We start from the raw sequence: 24,013 nt of genomic DNA on the forward strand, positions 1-24,013 counted from the left end.
CATGGCATTCTTACCTTCAGTGATCAGGGCATTGAGTATTAAAAAAAGGGAAGTCATATTACAGCTACATAAAACGTCTGCAGTATCGTGTGTCTTTCTGGTTGATGTATTCCAAGAAGGATGCAGAGGGTTTGGAGAAGCTGCAGAAGAGACTCACCTGGATGTTCCCTGAATTGGGGAAAATTATCTGTAAGGAGAGATGGGACAAACTTGGGTTGTTTTGCTTGAGAGTTGGAGGCTGAGGGGTGAACTGATGTAAGTTTATAAAATCATGACCAGAATAGATTGGGTCTTTCCCAGGGTGGAAATATAGAGGGTGAGGGAGCGTGGAAAGCTTAAGGGAGATGTATGAAGCAAGTTTTGTTTTTCACATAGAGTGGTAAGTGCCTGGAACGTGCTGCAGGTGGAAACAGATACGGTAGCAAAGTTAAGGGGCATTTAGACAGGCAGAGAATGGAGGGATATGGATCATGTGCTGGTAGATGATTGGTCTCTGTTGGTCGGGGTTGCCATGGATGTGGCATCCCAGCTGCCCTAAGTAATCAGCAGGCCAGGGCGGTGCAGCATGGAGAGCAAGTGTTGCTGGTGTGGCAAGCCCCCCCTTTCCACATAGCTGATGAATCCAAAGGAATGGCGGAGACCGATAACTCCGGCGTCGTAGGAGTCGGCAGTCAGTGTTGAACTCAACGTAGGACTGCCTTAGGGGCTCCAGCTCTGGATTTTTCTTGCGATTTACTCCTGAAACCTCCCCCATGAGTGGGCTTAGCTGCAAGGCAGCGTAGGTTTAAAGTTTCCTTCTCCTAGATGAGCTGACGAGCCCCGTCTGCCTGAAGTGGGTGAATTAAAGGTGCTTTGGGCAGTTTAAATTGGTATCATATTCAGCACAGGCATCATAGGCTGAAGGGCCAGTTACTCTGCTTTACCACTCCATGTTAACTTCCCTGTACATCACTTCCAAACAAATCAAATGGTGCGGGTCTATTACTATATAATTTTTAAAACGTAAGCTGTATTTTTATGTGGCAAATAACCACAAATATCACTTTTCTTTTGTCATGTAAATCCGCTCTGTTCTTACCAATAGCATATTTTTTTACTTAGTGGCTTTGTAAATCTATTTCCATTCACAAATTCTATTGCAGACGGAGTTGTTGGACTTGTCCACTGTAGATGTGATCCTGATATCAAATTATCACTGCATGATGGCTTTGCCCTACATCACAGAGCACACTGGCTTCACTGGGACAGTGTATGCAACCGAACCCACAATGCAGATCGGAAGGTACGCGTTTCAGCTCTTTTTTTAAAAAAAAATTATTTATTTTTGCCAGAACTATCTCCTTCCCATCTTTTTAAAGATGTTGACCTTCGCTGGGATCTTACTGCACAAATACTGTTCTCCCGTGTGATGGGAGGGGTTGAAGTCAGATACTGAAAGTATCAAAATGAGAATTATTATCAGAGTACGTACAGGTCATCACATACAACCCTGAGATTCTTTTCTCTAAGGGCATACTTAGCAAATCTATAGGACAGGATCGGTAAACCTCAGCAACTGTAAACAGTAAACTCTGCAAATGCAACTATAAGTAAATAGCAATAAATCAGAAGCATGAAATAACAAGATAAAAGAGTCCTTAAATGAGAGTTGTTATCCCCTTTTGTTCAAGATCCTCATGGTTGAGGTGTAGTAACTGTTCTTGAGCCTGGTGGTGTAAGTCCTGAGGCTCCTGTACTTTCTATCTGATGGCAGCAGAGAGAAAAGAGCCGAGCCTGGGTGGTGAGGATCTTTGATGGATGCTGTTTTTCTACGGCAACGTTTCATGTAGATGTGCTCAATGGTTGGGAGGTTTTATCTGTGATGTACTGGGGCCAAATCCGCTTAGCAGATCGGGCAGCATTTGTGGGAAGAGAAATTGGAAATCAAAGTTAACATCACGGCTTGGAATGGCAGGTGTCTGCCCAGGACAGCAAGAAATTGCAGGAAGTTGTGAACACAGCCCAGTCTCCTCCATTGACTCTGCACTTCTCACTGCATCGGGAAAGAACCCCTCGCATCCCGCTCATTCTTATTCTCCTCTCTCCTGTCAGGCAGCAGATGCAAAAGCCTAATGCAGATATGAAGGACAGCTCCTATTCCACTGTCATGAAACTCAGGAATGATCCCCCGTAAACTCGTATTTTCCCAATCTACCTTATGGCTCTTGCTTTTCACTTCTTTACCTGCAATGCACTTTCAGTGCAGCTAAAGATTAGCTTTGTTTGTCACGGGTACATTGGGACATCGAGACACAGAATGAAACGTGTCATTTGCAAAAACAACCAGCACAGTCCGACAGGGCTGAGGGCAGCACGCCAGTGTCGTCGCGCCCCCAGCATGCCCACAGTTCACCAACCCTAACCGTGTATCTTTGGAGTGTGGGAGGAACCCAGAACACCCAGAGGAAACCCACATGGTCACGCGGAGTACGTGCAGACTCTTTACAGGCGGTGGCGGGAAACCAAACACTGGTGCTGTATGGTGATCGCACTGAGCACTATGCTTTCGTGCTGCTGTGACACTATATTTTCTATTCTGTTTTTTCACTCCATCTCAGTACACATGACAATAACAAACTAGTAATAAAAATGAATTGTCTGCACTTCACCGTATTCACACACGAGCTCTCTCAGTGGGATTGACCTATCGACTGATCAGTGCTCTGAAATCTAAGGGCGACGGCTGTATAAATACTCGCGCCAACATGTGGCAATGCGGTTGATAATTTTTACGTTTCACAAATATGTTTATATACAACAGGTTACTCATGGAGGAGCTCGTGACCTTTATGGAGAGGGTGCCTAAGCCACAGTCTGCCACCTTGTGGAAGAACCAGGAAATGTTCAGGTGCAGTGAGTAAAACCTTCGGCTGATACTACATAATTTGCCTTCATTTTCATAGTTTAGTCCCCTAATTTTGACACCTTTACAATTATTGTTAAATCCCTTCTCAGTTGTGGTTTACAAGTGCATCATATATTTAAGGCGGAGGTTGATTGATTCTTGATTAGTCAGAGAATGAAGGGATACGGGAAGAAGACAGGAGATTGGGGTTGAGAGAGAAATGGATAACAATGATGAAATGTCAGAGTGGACGCGATGGGTCCAATGGCCTAATTCTGCTCCTATATTTTATGGTCTTATGACCACAGGAACTTCTGCAGATGCTGGAAATCCAGATCACCGTACACGAAATGCTCGAGGAGCTCAGCAGGTCAGAACCGCATCTATGGAGAGGAATAAATAGTTGACATTTTGGACTGAGACCCTTCTTCAGGGCCCTGAAATGTCTCCATAGATGCTGCCTGACCTGCCGAGTGTGTTTCAGAAATGCATTCCGTGTTTTTGCCCATTAGGAGGGGTGATTTGATGTTATAAAAGTGCCTGTGATTGAATAACTTCCCATATTATAATTGAAGAAACACAGTGGTATCTGTGATCACGTTGCTGGGGGTCAGGGAAGTAAAGGAATTCTCCAGTTACCATTTACAGTGTAGGAAGACCAGTCAGTGTCTGTGAGATGACTACATCACACGTTTAATTTCTCTATTACACATAGAGCACTACAACCCAGAAACAGGCCCTTCAGCCCATCAAGTCCATTCCAACCTGATCTTCTGTCTAGTGCCGTCGACCTGCACCCGGAACATATCCTTCCAAACCCCTCCTGTCCATATATGTATCCTATCTGCCTTTGAATGTTGCAATTGAAACTGTGCCTACCTCTTCTGTTGGCTGCTCGTTCCACATTCTCACCATTCTCTGAGTGAAGATGTTTCCCTTCAGATTCCCCTCAAAATATTCTTTCCATACTTGGCAACTATACAGACATTTTTCATTCCTTTGCCATCCCACAAATAGATTGAATAATTTCTGCATATTCAAGCTGCATTTATCTGTGAACTGTTACTGTGTGGAAAAATATCATTAACATTACAGACTTTTCCTGGGTTGGAAACTGTAATCAGATCCTTTTTAAGGACTGGTGTTTTTCGACTTCCTGTCGGCCATCTTGCTCCCTAAACCCAAGAACATTCAAGCACGTCCAGTTGAGCTGGTACAGGATCCTTCAGTTCAATATCTTTTCCCGCTACAGTCAGCATTCAGTATGTACTGAAACGCTGCGGTGATAATGTTTGTCCTTAACAGATCATGTCGTGTGTTTCTGCTTGACACAGGTCTCCCACAGTTCATCCATGTGATCCACATCAACAAATCCTTAATTTCTTCTGTTTTTTCTGTGCATCAGTGTAATAAATCTCAGCTGTTACTTCTGGAAAGGCCAGAAGACATAGGAGCAGAATTAGGCCATTTGGCCCATTGAATCTGCTCTGCCATCCCATCATGGCTGATTTATTATCCCTCTCAACCTCATTCTCCTGCCTTCTTTCTGTAACCTTTGACACCCTGGCTAAACCTTCACATGCCGTGCTTATAAAAAGTATTCACTACCATTGGAAGTTTTCATGTTTCATTGTTTTACAGCATTGAATCACAGTGGATTTAATTTGGCTTTTTTTTTTACACTGATTAACAGAAAAAAAGACTCCATTGTGTCTAAGTGAAAACAGATCTCTACAAAGTGATCTAAATTAATTACAAATTTAAAACACAAAATAATTGATTGCGTAAGTATTCACACCCCCCACCCTTTTAATATGACGTGCTAATTCATCGCTGGTGCAGCCAATTGGTTTTAGAAATCCCATAATTATTTAAATGGAGAACCGCTTTTGGAGACCTGTGTGCAGTCAGGGTGTTTCAATTGATTGTAGTAAAAATACACCTGATAGATAGATAGATACCGGTACTTTATTCATCCCCATGGGGAAATTCAACATTTTTTCCAATGTCCCATACACTTATTGTAGCAAAACTAATTACATACAATACTTAACTCAGTAAAAATATGATATGCATCTAAAATCACCCTCTCAAAAAGCATTAATAGCAGCTTTTAAAAAGTTCTTAAGTAGTTTACTTAAATACATTGAGTCCTAACCCCGGCACTTAACATATCTTACTCCTGGCGGTTGAATTGTAAAGCCGAATGGCATTGGGGAGTATCTGGAAGGACCAACTGCTGGGGAGTCAATATCCTGGCAAAAACTACATCATGAAGACAAAAGAACACTCCAAGCAACTCCACAAAAAGGCTATTGAAAAGCACAAGTCAGGAGATGGATACAAGAAAATTTCCAAGTCACTGAATATCGTCTGGAGTATAGTTAAGACAATCATCAAGAAATGGAAAAAAGAGTATCTGCAATAAAGTGCACATTGATTTCTCCAACTCTCCAGTAATATCCCCCTCTCTGTCCTTCTCCTGTTACCCATTCCCCATTCTGGTTATCTTCTTCCCCTTCTCTTCTTCACCACTTCCCATCTCCTCCCTCCCTCCTCTTCTGCACAACTGTGCTGCCCCATGTTAAGCAGCCTCGTGTGTAGCACCTTCTAAAGGCCTTCAAAGGTCTCCTGAAAATCCAGTTTCAATCGACCTGCATATTGAAATCTTCCATGCCTTTTTCTATCTCCTATCACCTCATTATCCCATACATTGTCAAGCTGCAGCTCCAGATCCTTTACACAATCTCTAAGAAGCTGCAGTTTGGTGCAATTCATGCAGATCCAAGTATCAGGGAGTCTGGAGGTCTCTCGAAAGTTCCCTCATCTCACGCAAAGAACTTACCACTAACTCTGGACCCATTCTCAGCGCACTAACGATATACTAACAGAAAAAAGAACTTACTAAAAACTTTCATAGAACTTTCACTTGTGCTTGCCCAAGCTCGTTCTCACCTCAGCTTGTTGAGCCTAAGCCTGCCCACTCTTACACTCTCCGCTCCAACAATGTCTGCTCCTGCAAGAGCCACTTCACTTACATATCGTTTCTTCTTACTGGCGCCTGTGAGTGTCTAATAGCTTATGCTCTGCACCAGGAGTTCCCAATGTTTTTATGCCATGGATCCCTCCCATTAACCAATGGGTCCGTGGACCCCAGGTTGGAAACTCTTACTCTACACAGATCTCCCACAGAGATTCCATTTGGTCCACATCAACGAATCCTTAACTTCTTTCATTTTTGTGAGTTTGCCTTCAATCCATTAGTGATAAATCTCTGCTATTACTTTTTGAAAGACCATAAGACGTAGGAGTAGAATTAGGCCATTTTGCCCGTTGAATCTGCTCAGCCATTCCATCATGGCTGATTTATTTCCCCTCTCAACTCCATTCTCCTGTCTTCTCCCCATCACCTTTGGTACCCTTAATAAAGGTCCACATTTTCTGTTCTCAGGATAAACTGCTGCTCCTGAATGTTGTTTTGCTGTCTCTCAAAGGGTTACATTCTTGTTTCCAGACACTTACCTGCTCCTCTAAAAGATGCTGTGGAGGTTTTGACTTGGAGACGCTGTTACACAATGGCAGAGGTCAACTTGGCCCTGAGTAAAGTTCAGCTCGTGGGGTATTCTCAGAAAATAGTAAGTACCTCTCTGGCATTAAATTAATCTCTTGAGAGAAGGGGAAAAAAACTGCAAAACTGTTTTGCAAAGCTGGCAACAACTAGAAGAGAAAGACTGTATTCGCACTTTTTTTTTGCTCTATGGTTTAAAGATGAGCTTTTTTCACATGCACATCGAATCACAGTGAAATGCATCATTTGTGTGAGGGCCCAACACAGTTTGAGGATTGTGCTGGGAGCAGCCGCAAGGGTCGCTGTGCTTCCAGCGGCCACATAACATGGCCATGACTCACTAACCCTAACCAGTACGTCTTTGGAGTGTTGGAGGAAACTATTGCATTGGAAATTGACCCCAATCACTGAACTTTGGTCACTTATTTGACAATGGCTTTATTTCTGGAGCTAATTTTCACCTGGATCCAGATCACTTTTAGAAATATTTATATTATGTTCTGAATTGGAATAAACAGGTCAAGATATAGCTCTTGATCTGTACCAGTTACCTGACCTTAGTCACAGAAAGAGAAGGGATGGTACAATTCACCATGCAGGAGGCAGGAAAAGTTACCTAATTTCAACTTGTTGATCACTATCAAATGATGACTGTAGGAACGTATAGTATTTAGAGGTGGATTTGGAGCGAGGACATCAATGAAAGATTTTTGGCAGAACAGCCTGCTCAATATTTTGCCCCATTTTGATCATCCATGGCTGTGTGTGGAGGAGGTAAGGGTGGTTATCACTGCAGTAGCGGGCAGGGGAGAGAGAGTTTAGGGGTTGAAACCAATAATATACTCAGTGGCCACCTCATTAGGAACACCTTTGCAATTGCTTTTTAGTGCAGATCGGTCAATACTTTGCAGCAACTCAATGCATAAAACCATTCAGACATGGTCAAGAGGTTCAGTTGCTGTGCAGACCAAGCAGCAGAATGAGGAAGAAATGGGATGGAAGTGACTGACCGTGGAATGATTGTTGGTGCCAGACGGTTCGGTTTGAGTATCTCAGAAACTGCTGATCTCCTGAGATTTTCATGCACAACAGTCTCTAGAGTTTACAGAGAATAGTGCAAAAAACCAAAAAAAAATTCTAGTGAGGAACAGTTTTGTGAGTGAAAATGTCTTGTTAATGAACAAAGTCTGATAAAAATAGCCTGGCTGGTTCAAGCTGACAGGAGAGTGACAGTAACTCAGATAAACTTGTTGAACCTTGAAGTGGATGGGCTACAGCAGCAGGAAACCACACCGGGTTCCACTCTGTACCTAATAAAATGCTCACTGAGTGTATATTTAAATCTGCCTTGTACATCGTAAGTAAAATTCTGTGTTTCTGTGGAATGTCAGGAACTCTTTGGTGCGGTACAGATCACCCCCCTCAGCTCGGGCTACTGTCTGGGAAGTTCTAATTGGATCATCCAGTCGCACTACGAGAAAGTGGCCTATGTCTCGGGGTCCTCGCTGCTCACTACCCACCCACAGGTAACTATTAACGACTGAAGACTAAGCTGCATTCTGCACACTTTTATCCTCCGTTTTACGGTCATTGCATCTCCAAAGGGCATGCTCCATTTGACAGGACACTCAGTTCTGTGAGACCTCAATTCTTTCCTTCAGCCGCACACCCTAACGTGCTGTCCACATCTTTGCCGACCTTCCTTGACCTCTCCGTGCCATTCTTTCTTTACCAACACCAATATTCATACTGGTGTATGTGACAAGAACAAACCAAGACACAGTGAAAAGCTTGCCTTGCATACTGTTCATACAGATTAAATCACTACACCCTACATTGAGGTGGAACAAGGTAAAACAGTAACAATGCAGAATAAAGTGCAACAGCTACTGAAAAGCGCAGAACAGGGAAACGATAAAGTGCAAGGGCATAACAAGATAGACTGTGAGACCAAGAGTCTATCTTATCATACCAGAGGTCCGTTCAAGAATTTCATGAGAGTGGGATAACAGTCTTTGGGTCTGGTAGTACGAGCTTTTGTATCTTCTGCCAGATGAGCGAGGGGAGAGACCAGAATGCTTTCATAGGACATACTCTAACTGGGTTATCTCTGAGGTAAGTGAATAGTACCTTTTACTGAAGTTCAGGGGGCTGTCAATAATCCTAGAGCATTATAGTTCATAGAACACTGCAGCACAGTATAAACCCTTCAGCCCACGTTGTTGTGTCGGCCTTTTAACCTGCTAATATTAATCTAATCCTTCCTTTCTACTTTCCCCTCAATTTTCTATCATCCATATGCCTATCTCAGAGTTATTTAAATGCCCCTAATGTATCTGCCTCTACCACCACCCCTGGCAGGGTGTTCCACACACCCATCACTCTGTGTGTGAAGAACTTGCCTCTGACATCCCCCCCCCTCCCCCCACTTTCCTCCAATCATCTTAAAGTCAGGAGAGACACGCTGAATTTCTTCAGTCCGCTTGGGCAGCATAGTTCACGCTTTGGAGTTAATCACTAGTAGAGGTGGCGTAAAGAGGTTGGTGTTTATTAGATGTTAGTAACTGGATAAAGCCATTTCTCTGACATTAAATGTACCTATTGAAGTCATGGTCCCGGGAATCCTTCACAGGAATCAAGTGAACTTTACTGTCATTTGGCTATATACATGTATACCACCAAAGGAGACAATGTTTCTCCAGGCCAGGGTGTAGAGCACAGTAGTACATACAACACACAATAAGAATTAAACCTACAAATGAATTACACGTAAATAAACAAAGTGAAGTGCATAAATTATTGTAGGGTACAGTACAAATTATCCGGTGACAATTGGAATACGATGCAGCCAAGAGTTCAGAAGCCTAACGGCCTGAGGGAAGAACCTGTTTTCCACCCTGACCATTCTTGCCCTCGTGCATTGGAGCCTCCTGCTTGATGGTAGCAAGTCAAAGAAGATGCTGCAACGATGGGTACTAAGAGCCCTGTGAACACAGCACTCCTGATAAATGGCCATGGAGGTGCCGTCATCACCCATCAACTGGACTCTGAAAACTCACACTCGCTCCTCAATCATACTTTATTGTACTTGTGCACAAGGAGAACAGTGTGGCCCCTGTCACTGAACTCTTCAGAGAATTTTTGTACACAATTCACTAGCAATTACAGATATTGATCATTTGATATATAGTGTATGTTTAAATTGGTGAGTTTTCTTATCTGGGCTATCTACAACCTATCCTTGTCTAGACATTATGTTAACTCTTGCTTTGCCACAACTTCCACAGTGCATTCAGACCAACTAGTAAATTATCAATGAGACTGGAATTGTGCTTGGAGAAATAAAAGGCAGATAAAATGGAAAATATAAACTGTATTAATACATACAAAATGCTGAAGGAACTCAGTAGGTCAGGCAGCATCTATGGAGAGGAATAAAGAGTCGATGTTTTGGGCTGAGACCCTTCATCAGGAGGAACCATCAAATATACCATATTCTTTTGTTAGATTACAAATGCACATTCGTGAAACAGTGGTGTATTTTAATGAAGAAAAGAACAAAGACAATTGAGAATAAACAAGGCTGACATGTTTCACAAGGGATATCCAGGGTCTCTGTCTTTGAAATTCTTTCCCAGGTTTGATGTTAATATTGTAAACTATGACTGTATTGGCACGTGGCCTAGTGGATAAGGCATCGGTCTAGTGATCTGAAGGTCACTGGTTCGAGCCTTGGCTGAGGCAGCATGTTGTGTCTTTGAGCAAGGCACTTAACAACACATTGCTCTGCCAAGCTGTATGGGTCCTAGTGCCCTTCCCTTGGACAACATCGGTGGTGTGGAGAGGGGAAGGCCTGCAGCTTGGGCAACTGCCGGTCTCCCATACAACCCTGCCCAGGCCTGCACCCTGGAAACTCCAGGCGCAGATCCATGGTCTCACGAGACTAACGGATGCCTATTATTATTAAACTATGACTAAAAAATTAGATCAAGTACTGTTCTCAATAAAGTGACAGACTGAATCATTAAGAGAAACCAACAGTTTCTTTAAATTAAATTCATATTTCATGAATCAAACATGCTATCATGTTTTTCTCAAATAATTTTTGAATTTAATGTCTTCTTGGTCTGCCACCTGCACATTTAATTCTGACAACTCCGGATTCCTTATGTGGGAATCAAGAAAGCAACCTCTCCCTCAATGCCACAAAAACAGGGGAGCTGGTTGTGGATTACAGGAGAAATGGAGACGGGCTAACCCCTATTGACATCAATGGATCTGGGGTTGAGAGATGAACAGCTTCAAGTTCGTCAGCGTCCCCATCACCGAGAACCTCACGTGGTCTGTACACACCAGCTGTGTGGTGAAAAAGGCACAACAGCGCCTCTTTCACCTCAGACAGTTGAGGAAGTTTGCTATGGGGCCCCAAATCCTAAGGACTTTCTACAGGGGCACAATTGAGAGCATCCTGACTGGCTGCATCACTGCCTGATATGGGAACTGTACCTCCCTTAATCGTAGGATTCTGTAGAATGTGGTATGGACAGCCCAGTACATCTGTAGTTGTGAACTTCCCATGATTCAGGACGTTTACAAAGACAGGTGTGAGAAAAGGGCCCGTAGGATCATTGAGGACCCGAGTCACCCCAGCCACAATCTATACCAGCTGCTACCATCTGGGAAACGGTACCGCAGCATAAAAGCCAGGACCAACAGGCTTCTTCCACCAGGCCATCAGACTGATGAACTCACACTGATTTGAGTGTATTCTATGTTACATTGACTGTTCCATTTATTATAAATTACTATGATTGCACTTTCCACATTTAGACGGAGATGTAACATAAAGATTTTTACTCATGTATGTGAAGAATGTAAGAAATAAAGTCAATTAAATTTATTACTTACTGGGCCACGGAGCAGCCTTCTGCATCAGTGGAATATTGGCCCTTGATGCCTGAGCTGTGATGGTGGGTTCCACCAACAGGGCAGAGTAGATGACCTAAGACTCCCCTGTTCTCAGGCTTCCGGGAATGATGAGCATACCTTTCTGTCTGATTTGCCATGCCAGCTGATAGAATGGCTAATGGCTGGATGATTGGGTGGTTAAGTAAATGTACGGTGTGTTGGCCTTAGTTAGTTAGAGTAGTAGTGAAGGCAGATACATTAGGGACCTTTTTAAAAAAAAAACTCGGATAGGCACATGGATGATAGCAAAATGGAGGTCTGTGTGAGAGGGAAGGGTTAGAGTAGACTGAAAGTTTGGCACAACATCACGTTATGTTCTATGATTTAATCTGGTTACCTTTAGTTCAAGTTTTATGTGTATGTTTATGGAGTCAGAGAAACAAGCCCTTCGGTCCATCTAGTCTGTGCAGAATCTGGAAGTGGGCCCCACCAGCTTTCCTGGTCATTTTGGGAGTTGAGCTTTGCACTTGGAGAAGCCCAGATATCACTGGAAGAAGCAGTGTAGTCCAAGAGCAGGTGACTGCTGAGCGCAGGCACCTTCCGAGACCCTGGAATATCCAGCCCAATGTAATATTTGGATGATAAACGTTAGACAAGTCAAGATGCTCTAAGTTCAAGTAGGGAGAAACATTTCACGGTATTGTTATTCATTTACAGCCCATGGAACAGACTTCCTTGAAAAACAGCGATGTCCTCATCCTGACTGGACTCACTCAGATCCCTACTGCTAACCCCGATGGCATGCTGGGAGAGTTCTGCAGTAACTTAGGTAATACATTGGAAGGTTACCGTTGTGATTCACCTTCCAGGACGTTGGGCTCAGAATGTTTCATTCTGTGTCTTTGCTGAAATTTATCCTACAGCATTTCCAGTATTGAAACTAAATACTTTGGTCTGTGTTGCCTTCTCGACTACCCAAACAAGAGCAATATAGCACAAATTTAGCGCAGATATTGACCTTTTGTCTACCCGTCCTAGTTAAAAGGATTTCATTCCATCTTGCTCATCTTGTTGGCCTCAGCCAGCACTGTGTTTAGAAATGGACCATCGGTGTACAGGCCATGACACTCGGGGACTTGGGCTAGATTATTAACCATTTTTTGTAATTGTATGTTTTTCTTCTTTCATACTTGTAAGTGTAGTGTGCTATGTGCTGTTGGTACTGTATTTTGCACCTCAGCCGCAGAGGAACGTTGTTTCGTTTGGCTGTATTCATGTATGGTTGAGTGACAATTAAACTGGAACTCTATCTGGACCTTTCAATTCTGTGGTTCCACTGTTGCTGAGCCCAAAGCTTCGGAATTCTTCCTGTGTCTTTTTCTCCTCCTATGAAGTGTTCCTTAAAATTTAAAATTTTTGTTCATTTTGATCAGGGGTTCCCAAGCTGACTCCACAGAACCCTTGTTTGATGGTAAGGGTCCATGACATCAAAAAGGTTGGGAACCCCTGATTTAGGTTGATATTGTTTTCAATGGTTGAGAGTCGAGTTTCTGGTTGATAATTGCTCATCAGTTCAATTGGTTGTTTGATTATATTGGGTGCCTTATAAAAATGCCTACCCCCCTCACTCTCATTGGGCGAAAGATACAACAGCATGAAAGCACGTACCGCCAGGATCAAAGACAGCTTCTATCTTACCATTATCAGATTATTGAACAGTCCTCAAAATATGCCTTGTTAGATCCTTACACCTACACTGCATGTTCTCTGTAACTACTGCACTTTATTTATTTGGAGCAAGCCCTCCCAGCCCAACAGGCTGCACCACCCAGCAGCCCCTGATTTAACCCTCGCTTAATTACAGAACAATTAACCTAGAAATTGGTTTGTCTTTGGGCTGTGGGAGGAACCAGGAAGACCCGGGGAAATCCTACAGATTCCACGAAGAGGAGGTACAGATTCCTCGCAGATGATGTCGAAATTGAACTCCGAATTCGGCGCCCGAGCTAGAGTAGCATTGCGCTAACCACTGCTCCGTAATTTCACTCTCACTGTCGAGTTTAACCTGAATTAATGTGGACCACACTAAACGTCCTTTAAAATCAGTTTATAGAGATAGGAGATTCTTGAAAAATCTACCTCATTATGACGTTGCACCTTATTGTCTACCTGCATTACACTTTCCCTGCAACTGTTCACCTCATTCTGAATTCTGTTATTGTTTTACTTTATTCTACCTCAGCATACTGCGCAATGCGTTGATCTGTACGAACAGTATGCAGTGCAAGTTTTTCACTGTACTCTGGTACAAAATCCAGCAATATCCTTGAGTAGGCTTTCCACACTTTATAGAGTCAAAGAGTGAAATAGTATGGAAACAGGCCCATGCCAGCCCTGCTAGCACCAAGCTGGCCCCATTTGCCTGCTTTTGGTCCATATCCTTCCAAACCAGGGGTGCCCAACCCCTACCATTAACTGAGGGGTTTATGGACCCCAGGGTGGGAACCCCTGCTCTAAACCCTTTTCCATGTAGTCATCTAAAGTCAAAGTTCAAAGTAAATTTATTAGCAAAGTGTATATGTGTGTGTGTGTATAAATATATTATTTATATATATGTATGTATCACACACACACACACACACACACACACATACACACACACACACATCCCCCCCCCCCCCCCCCCCCCCCCGGTACTATCTTGAGATTCATTATCTTGAAGGAACAGGAAAATAAATACAGAAGAATTTATGGGAAGTTATACATAGTAAAGACTAACGAACAACCAAAGTGTAAAAGAAGACAAATTGTGCAAATTGAAATAAATAAACAACCCAAGATCCTGAGTTGTAGAGTCATTGAAAGTGAGTCCATAGGTTGTGGAATCAGTTCAGGGAAGTGCTGAGTGAAATGATCCACCCTGGATCAGGAGCCTGATGGTTGTAGAGTAATAATTGTGGTGTGGGACCTGGAGCTCCTGTACTTCCCACCCGAATCCAAATCTCCCTTAAGTGCTGTTATCTTTTTTAACCTTGTTTCAGCTGTGACCATTCGAAGTGGGGGAAATGTCCTGGTTCCATGCTATCCTTCTGGTGTGATATACGACTTGATGGAGTGTCTGTACCAGTACATCGATTCAGCTGGACTCTCCAGTGTCCCATTTTACTTCATCTCTCCTGTAGCTAACAGCTCGCTAGAGTTCTCCCAGATCTTTGCAGAGTGGTAAGTGTGCAGCAGTTACAGGGAGCAAATTCAGAAATCACAGGTGCGAAGGACTCGGGAGTCCTCATGCAGGGTTTCGTGGAGGTTGAGTCAGTGATAAGGAAGCCAAATGTAACGTTAGCATTCATTTCGAGTGGACTAGAATATAAAACCAAGGATGTTATGCTGAGGCTTTATAAGGTCAGACTGCACCTGGAGTATTGTGAGCAGTTATGAGCCTCTTGTCTAGGAAAGGATGTGAGGGCATTGGAAAAGGTGCAAAGGAGGTGCACAAAGCTATCCCAGGAATGAAGGGGTTAACAGCTCTGGGCCTGTACTCGCTGGTGTTCAGAAGAAAGAGGGATCTTAATGAAACCTATCAACTATTGAAAGGCCTGGATAAAGTGGACTTGGAGAGAATGTTTCCTATAGTGGAGGAGTCTAGGATCAGAATGCATGCATGTCTCTTTAGAACAGAGATGAGGAGGGATTTATGTGGTGGTTACCATAGGCGGCCAAGTCATTAAGCATTTTTAAAGTGGAGTTTGATAGGTTTATTACATGCAGTTGAGTTAAGGACTAGCATTAAATCCGGGGGCAATCAGCCTGGAGAAATGAATGTGAAATTTCACATGGTGCTGTGGAAATTTAAGAGCTGAGAAACGAAGCTAAGGGGTGAACGAACAGCAAAGAATGCGAAGGCAAAAGATGGTGCCTCTGAAAAATACATCTCTTTTATAGTTAAGATAAGGAAAATTCCTCAGATAAACTAAACCGACCAATTATATGAATTGAGTAATGTGCTAGTAATGTTTAGCCAGTGAAAAATGTGGAGGGTAATAAACCATTAGTTTAGCTGCTGTACTGCTTTCTGCCAGTGAGAGGGGAATGAGCCACCACATACTGAAAAATACATGAGCTTGTTAAAAAGAAAAAATGATTAAACTATAACTTTAGTCATGCATTAATTCATCTTATATATAGTATATAAAAGCTGGGTAAAAGTATGGATTGGAGCAGGTGTATGGCGCCAGAAGTGGGTTACCTTGCAGCTGAACTGCCCGGTAACCCACCGATTTTAACCTTGGCCGAGTCACCGCACGATTTACAATGACCAATTAACTACTAACCGGTGCATCTTTGGACTAGTGTGGACCGAAGGGCCTGTAATGTGCTGTAGATTTCTGGGTTCTATGGGAGGAAACCGGGGCACGGGGAGGAGACCCACATGCACACAGGTAGAAATGTATAAACTTCCACATGGAGGGCGCCAAACTCCGATGCCCCGAGCTGTAATAGTGTTGCGCTAACCACTACACTACCACGGCGCCCCAAATTCAGTTAATGGGAATGGAAGAAGGAAAATAGATTCATGTGGAGGAATGCTTAGTCAGTGTAGATGTGATATGCTGAAATATCTACCCTCGGACCGTAACTTTGAGAATATAAATCATTCCTTGAACTGTGGTTCCCTCAGCCATTTCAGTAGGCATTGGAGCAGAATTGGGCCATTTGGCCCATCGAGTCTGCTCTGCCATTTCATCATGGTTGAATTATTCCTCTCGACCCCATTTTCCTGTCTTCTCCCTATAACCTTTGGTGCCCTGACTAATCGAGAACCTATCTACCTCAACTTTAAATATACCCAGTGACATAGCCTCCACAGCTGTGGCCATGAATTCCACAGATTCGCCTCCATTTTCCTCATCTAAAGGAATGTCCTTCTAATCTGATGCTGAGCCTTTGATCATCAACTCCCCCGCGATAGGGATCATCCTTCACCACAGGGGGGTCTGGGGTTATCCATCAGTTCAATCCAGTAAGACGTGTAGACTTGCTTCCCTGTGATTCAAGTGTTAGTATCAAGTACTCTGATACTAACTTTTCAATCCAAACTTATTTAAATTTCCTTAGCACCATGTGGAATTTCACATTCATTTCTACAGTCCAAGGATTTAATGCTCCTTAACAGAACCACTATGTAATGAACGGTACACTCCAAATTTTCCACATTAATCATTTCACACATTTTTTTTGTATAGCTTTTGTTAAGGTATTTATTTTCATCATTGTTAACAATTACAAAATTAACGTGCCGGTGATATTAAATCTGATTCTGATTAACAACCTGTGCTTCCCAGGCCATCGAGGCACTTCTATTAACAATAACGTTGTTCATTGAATATAAGTTCTCCACATGCTGGGATAAAATCTGATCTCTGAACCCCGAATCGTTGATTTACCAGTAACGTAACTACTTTATGGCAGAGCTCCTTTGTACGTACTCTCAGATTTGCACGCCTCACGTTGGTATGTTATCTCGGCAGAATTTGCACTTGCACTTGTTTCACTTTGTTGCCCTTTCTCACTTTAGGCTTTGTCACAATAAACAGTCAAAAGTCTACCTGCCAGAGCCACCATTTCCACACGCAGAGGTAAGGAGCAACTGGGACTTGGCATTTGGCCTTTAGCCATGCAAGAAATTCTGCAGATGCAGGAGATCCAGAGCAACACATAAAATGCTGGAGGAGCTCTCAGCCTGAAACGTCAGTTGTTCTTTCCTCTCCATAGATGCTGCCAGACCTGCTGAGTCCCTCCAGCATTTTGAATGTGCTCCTCTGGATTTCCAACATCTGCAGAATTTCTTGTGTTTATGATTCACTAATTGGTTATTGCCAATTAGAAAAATAAGCCTCGCATTTCTACAGCATCTTTCTCATCTCAGAGATGTCAAGGCAGACGAATGAATACTTTTGAAGTACAGACACCTTGTAGTATATGAACTGGGGCCAGAAGTTCCAAAATCAACATGATCACTAGCCCTTCCGTGGAAATGACATTTCCAGCCCTTCGAGCCATGCTGCCCAGCAACCTCCAATTTAACCCCTGCCTAATCACAGGACAATATATAATAACCAATTAACCTACTAACCCTCTAACCATCTATATAAATGAATAAACAGTCAAAGATTCGGGCTGAGGCAGTCGACTGTTTATTCATTTATATAGGTGGTTAGTAATCTGCTCAGTTCCTCCAACATTTTGTGTGTGTGTGTGGTTTTGGATTTCTAGCATCTGCAGAATCTCTCGTGTTTACAGTTGTGTATCCAGCCTCTCCCCGTAGTTCAATCCAGGCAACGTCCTGGTGAGCCCCCTCTGCACACCCGATAAAGCCTTCATGTAATCCGGCAACCAGAACTGCACACGATACACACACAGCACAACTTTCTCATCCTGCACAAGAAAGTTACCTAACAGTTTTGAGCTATAGAATGGGACTTTACAACCTAATGATTCAGAGGCAAATCGAAGAGAGCTACAGTTGTCACATGGCACAAAGCCTTGTTTCCCGTGTGGAGAAAGTAAAGAGGAATTTCATAAATCATTGTATTGCATACAGGAGTTGGGATGGTATGTTGAAGTCGGTGAGGCTGAATTTGGAATATTGTGTGCAGTTCACCTACCTACAGGAAAGATATCAATAGGATTGGAAAAGCACAGAGAATGCTGCCAGGACTTGATGATCTGAGTTATAGGGAAAAGTTCAAAAGGTTAGGAGTTTATTCCCTGGAGCACAGGAGAACGAGAGAAGATTTGATTAGAGGTATACAAAATGTTGAGGGGTATAGAGGCTTTTCCCACTGAGGCTGGGTGAGACCACAACCAGAGGCCATGGGTGAAGGGTGAAAGGTGAAATGTTTAAGGGGAACGTGAGGGGGTACCGTGTCACTCAGGGTGGTGAGAGTGTGGAACGAGCTGCCACCGGAAGCGGTGGATTCAAGTCCAGTGTCAGCGTTTGGGTAAGGGAGGAATGTGAGACTAGGCGGAGTCACAGTTCATGTTGAACGGTTAGATGGGCCGATATTTCTGTGCTGTAGTGCTTTAGGTCTCTGATTCTGCTTGATCTGACTGACTCAAACTGAACCATGTGCAAGCAGTAACTGGGAAATATGAAACTCCTTATCCACACAGGAGAGGATCTCACTCTCCTGACACAACGTTTTATATTTCAACACAGAGATAACAATAAATAATTAATTTATTGTTTCATTTGCTACAATCACCTGTTTAACATTAACATTTACAATGTATAGTCAGGTAAATTTACAGGATTACATACTTATAATGCAAGCACATCCCAACTAGAACAGCTTTGAATATCCAATACTGGTGCTCCAGACAGCAAATATGCCCTTTTGTTACAAACACAAGAGATTCTGCAGATGTTGGAAATGCAGAGTAATACACACAATATGCTGGAGGAATCTAACAGGTCAGGCAGGATCTATGGAGAGGAATAAACAGTTGATAGTTTGGGCTGAGAGCCACCCTGGCCTGAAACGTTGACTGGCTACTCTTCATAGATGCTGCCTGACTGGCTGAGTTCCTCCAGCATTTTGTGTGTGTGTTACTCTTTTGTTACGTTGAAGGATGGCTCCTTGAATATACAACGAATCAGAGGGTTAAATGACAAAACAGATCTGTCCTTATGTGGCAGTGAATGACAGCAACATTCGTCTACTGTGGTTTCAGTGGGACAAACCACGCCTAACACCTGGCTTTACTAGCCATGAAACTATAAGACATAGGAGCAGAATTAGGCCATTCGGCCCACTGAGTCTGCTCCTCCATTCCATCGCGGCTAATTTGTTTCTCTTAAACTCAGTTTCCTGCCTTCTCCCCGTAACCCTTGACTAAGCAAGAACCTATCAACCTGTGCTGTAAATATACCCAGTGACTTGGCCTCCATTGTCTTTGGCGATGAATTCACTTCCCTCTCTACTGCCACTAACTATCAGATGGAGGTTAAGTTGTGTACAGGTTTGATTTCCTAAACATTGATTCTAATCTTATTTAATCCATAACTGTACAATCCCTAATGGTGCCACTGCATAATGGTTAGTGCGACGCTATTGCAGCTCGGGTTGTTCTGGGGTTTGGAGGTCAATTCCGGCACTATTCTGTATCCAGTCTCTGTACGTCCTCCCCGTGGAACACGTGGGTTTTCTCTGGGTGCTCCAGTTTCCTCCCACAGTTCCAAAGATGTAGCAGGTAGGTTAATTGGTCATTGTAAATTGTCCCGGGATTGAGTAAGTGCTAATCGAGGTTGCTGAGGCGGCTTGGCTCAAAGAGCCAGAAGGGCAAAACTCACACTGTATCATTAACTAAATAAAAAATAAGTAACTCCAGCATGATCCATCACTCGGCCCTACATTATCTGTAGCACAAGGGATCACTTGCTATTCCAGGGTGGGAAGTGGTACACTGAATGGTCAAAACCAACAGTACAATTCCAGGTTTGCTATTGGTTGTTAAATACTGTCTTTCCCACTCCTTCCTTGTCCTATTTCAGCTGATTCAGACCAACAAGTTGAAGCACTACCCCAGCATCCATGGGGAGTTCAGCAATGACTTCAAGCAGCCCTGCGTGGTGTTCACGGGCCACCCGTCCCTCCGATTCGGAGATGTCGTCCACTTTCTGGAGCTGTGGGGCAAATCCAGCCTCAACACCATCATTTTCACAGGTAACTCAGCGGAGTCAGGGGTACTTAGCAGGTGTGCACACAAGGTATTCAGTGCGTGAATTCACGTACTTGTTAGTTTGGACAATAAAGGTACTTGTCAGTAAATGCAGATCATTGTTATAAGAGGTAATTCTTACACATCTGGATTATTGCATGCAGTTCCAGGAGGGGTATTGAGGCTTTGGAGAGGGTGTAGCGAGGGTTTACCAGGATGCTGTCCGCTGGATAAACCTGGGTTGTTTTCTCTGGAGCACCAGGGGCTGAGGGGAGATCTGATGGAGGTTTACAAGATCATGAGAGGCAGAGATAGAGTGGACAGGGAGTATCTGTTCCCCAGGGTAGAAATGTCCAATACCAGGGGGCAGCATTGAAGGTGAGAGGGGGTAAGTTCAAAGGGGATGTGAGCGGTAATTTTTTACCTGGAGTGTCACGGATGCCTGGACTGCACTGCCCAGTCTGGTGGGAGAGGCAAATACATTAGAGGCTCTTAAGAGACATTTGAATAGGCACATGGATGTGAGGAGGATGGAGGGATGTGGACATGGGGTAGGTCGGAGGGATTAGTATTTGGATGGTTTTGATTTGCTTTTTAGCTGATTTGGCACGATATTGTGGGCCAAACGGCCTGTTCCTTTGATGTGCTGTTCTATGAAAGGCAGACGGTCACTTTCAGTGATTCTGAAAAACCTGCTTACACGGATATTGGAGTATCCTGTGTAGGTTTGGTCACCTACCTACAAGAAAGATGTAAATAAGGTTAAAAGAATACAGAGAAAATTCCCAAGGATATTGCTGGGACAGGAGGATTGAATTAGTTAGGACTTTATTCCTTGGGACATAGAAGAATGAGGGAGACTTGATAGAGGTATACAAAGTTATCAGGAGTATGGATAGCGTATACGCAAGCAGGCTTTTTCCACTGAGGCTAGAACTGGAGGTCATGGGTTAAGTTGAAAGGTGAAATGTTTAAGGGGAATCTGAGGAGGAACAGCTTTCATTGAGAGGATGGTGAGAGTGTGGAACGAACTGCCAGCGGAAGTGGTGGGATGCAAGTTCGATTTCAACACTGAAGAGAAACACTTTGGTGGGAGGAGCCATGGTCCAGGTGCAGAATAACAGTTCAGCATGGACTAAATGGGCCGAAGAGCTGGGCCCTGTGCTGTAGTGCTCTATGACTCTGACTCTACACCGTAGGCAAAGCTGAATTCAAACTGAACTCCACGAGCCTGCAAACCATTGCTGTCACGGAGCGCGTTCGCAGGACTGCAGTCTCTCTCTGTCACGGTGGTCACTGACGCAGACTTTGTCGCAGTACACATTGGGAGACTCCCCGTGAACAGACAGAAACAGGAGGCTCAGCTTAGGAACAGCAACAGATCACTGGAGGCACGAGAGAAATCATACTCCTAAACACTCAGCAGGACTCTGCCTGTAGAACACAACAAGAGTCCCTTTAAATAATCATAGAATGCTGGAAACACATACCGATCACAATCAAACCAACAAGAACCTGAGTTTAACGGCTCTAACAATTAGTAAACACAGGCGCTCGAGAAACCCAGAAACCACCGAGCCCTGACGGGCTCAACACAACTGCACACACACAAAATGCTGGAGGAACTCAGCAGGTCAGGCAGCAGCTATGGAAATGAATGTTTTGGGCTGAGACCTTAGATCAAGAATCCTTTTATTTCTTATTGTCTGCTCTGGAAGTGCATGTGGAGGATTTATAACCAGACCAGCGCAAGTCAAGAGTTATTAAAGATCAGCAAAGAGGTTGGGATCTTGGCATTAACTGTTAGAGGGGACAGGCTGATGCTTGGACTACATGTGAGGACAACGGGAAATGCAAACAGGCCGTCATACTGGACATCTGTGGAGGAATCTCGGCTGTGCTACGAGATGACTCTGTCAGTAGAGACGTTGATTGGAGCTTTGGTCAGACACCCATCAGTACAGTTTTTGCTGAAGTGCTTTGTGTGCATGCAAGAGGAACAACAGCAGGACACCAGACCTCCAAGGGTTAAACCATGACTCTCAATGCCAATGTATTATTGACCTACAGTACATGTATGTCTCCATATCCTGTACAACCCTTTCCTTGTGGGTAATCACAGTGAGCACAATACAGTCAATGAAAGATCACACCCAGTGGGGTGGACAACAACCAACATGCAAAACAAACAACAAGCTGTGCAAATACATAAGAACAGACGAAATAGCAGCAGGAGTCGGCCATCTGGCCCGTCGAGCCTGCCCTGCAAGATCATGTCTGATCTGACCATGGACCCATCTCCACCTACCTGCCTTTACCCCTTCACCCTTAATTTCCCTACTATGCAAAAATCTGTCCAATCTTGTCTTAAATATATTTACAGAGGTAGCCTCCACTGCTTCACTGGGCAGAGAATTCCACAGTTTCACCACCCTCTGAGAAAAGCAGTTCCTTCTCATCTCCGTCCTAAATCTACTCCCCTGAATCTTGAGGCAATGTCCCCTAATTCTAGTCTCACCTACCAGCGGAAACAACTTTCAACGGATACTGCCCAACCTGCTGAGTTCATCCAGCTTTTTTGTACGTCTTGATTTGACCACAGCATCTGCAGTGCACTTTGTGTTTATTAGAGGAAACAACTTTCCTGCCTCTTTCTTATCTATCATAATTTTATGTTTTTATAAGATCTCATCTCATTCTTCTGAATTCCAGTGAGTACAGTCCAAAGTGACTCAATCTCTCCTAGTTTAACCCCCTCATCTCTGGAATCAATCTTGTGAACTTCTGAACTTCCTGCGGACCACCTCCAGATCTTTCCTCAAGCAAGGAGACCAGAACTGCGTGCAGCACCGGTGGAGGGAGAGTCTCAATGCAGGGTTCTGACATTAAACTTTAATAATTCCTTCCCCACCCATCCCTTTCCCTCTACGGATGCTGTGTTGTGTATTAAATTTTGTGAAAAGTTAGATGAAAGTCAGAACAGCTCCAAGTGACATATTAACTCTTTGTGAGCTCGCAGCAAGTAAAGCGTCAAGGTGTCTGTACAAGTTAAACGCTGTCAGTTTGTTAATGTCTGATGTTTGCTGATAGTGGCTGGATCATTTCCTAGGCCTCAAAGCACCAGAGGCATCGTGATGTCTGTCGATGGTCTGAATGAACGAACCCATGCCATGAGAACAAAAGACCAAATAGTTTGTCTTGGTGCTTGTGGATTGAACCCCTATTTATTGAGGCACCATTCCCTCAGTTCTTGGGACTTCACCAAGACTGAAGAATCAGGATCGATCGGTGCCTGGGACAGACCCAGGGTGATTTCATGAGTGAGAATCCAGAGTTCCCTCAACAACAGTGGCAAGCAAGTCCCCCAACAATGGCAGCAATTAAGTGGCGGCTGAGAATCGTGAGCCTGGAAGTACTTGTGTCTAGTGTGGTTTACTTGTGCTTTCTATTCTATGATAATAACAACTTAGGTTAACTTACTTCCTTGTGCTTATACATTTCCAGGACACTCGAATTGGTTTGTATCTTTCGGGTGTGATCAGCCCAGCCCATTACAGCTGCTGTGTGACCCACAGTTTACTTGTGATTATGAAAAGACTCTGCCTTGTATTCCTTCTCAAACTGATGCATCTGATCTGCTTCCAGAGCCAGATTTCTCCTACTTGGATGTTTTGGCACCGTACCAACCACTCTCGATGAAGTGTGTCTACTGTCCGATCGACACACGGCTGAACTTCATCCAAGTTTCAAAGTTATTGAAGGAGGTGCAGGTGAGGCGGGAAAATGAGTGGGTGTTGGGCTTTTGTTTGTTCACCATTCAAGATTGTTTACTGTCATTTCCAGCACTCAAACGTAAAGGAGTACAAAATAATTGTGACTCCGGATCTGATGGAGCACGGAAAAAAATAGGATAAAGAATACAATAATTAAAA

General features: G+C 43.6%; 1 protein-coding gene across 2 annotated transcripts in view; it reads left to right on the forward strand.

Moving 5' to 3' along the window:
- The window catches only part of ints9 (integrator complex subunit 9), a 67,564-nt gene that overhangs the window by 25,399 nt on the left and 18,152 nt on the right, over positions 1-24,013 (forward strand). For both annotated transcript variants that reach the window (XM_073051828.1, XM_073051829.1), the window contains exons 5-13: positions 1,143-1,282; positions 2,801-2,887; positions 6,399-6,519; positions 7,844-7,978; positions 12,078-12,189; positions 14,402-14,582; positions 16,936-16,996; positions 19,915-20,086; positions 23,727-23,851. In XM_073051828.1, the coding sequence (XP_072907929.1) occupies positions 1,143-1,282; positions 2,801-2,887; positions 6,399-6,519; positions 7,844-7,978; positions 12,078-12,189; positions 14,402-14,582; positions 16,936-16,996; positions 19,915-20,086; positions 23,727-23,851 (1,134 nt within the window). The remainder of the gene's footprint in view (positions 1-1,142; positions 1,283-2,800; positions 2,888-6,398; positions 6,520-7,843; positions 7,979-12,077; positions 12,190-14,401; positions 14,583-16,935; positions 16,997-19,914; positions 20,087-23,726; positions 23,852-24,013) is intronic.

The sequence above is a fragment of the Hemitrygon akajei genome, chromosome 7 (genome assembly GCF_048418815.1).
Source record: "Hemitrygon akajei chromosome 7, sHemAka1.3, whole genome shotgun sequence".
Lineage (NCBI taxonomy): Eukaryota > Metazoa > Chordata > Chondrichthyes > Myliobatiformes > Dasyatidae > Hemitrygon > Hemitrygon akajei.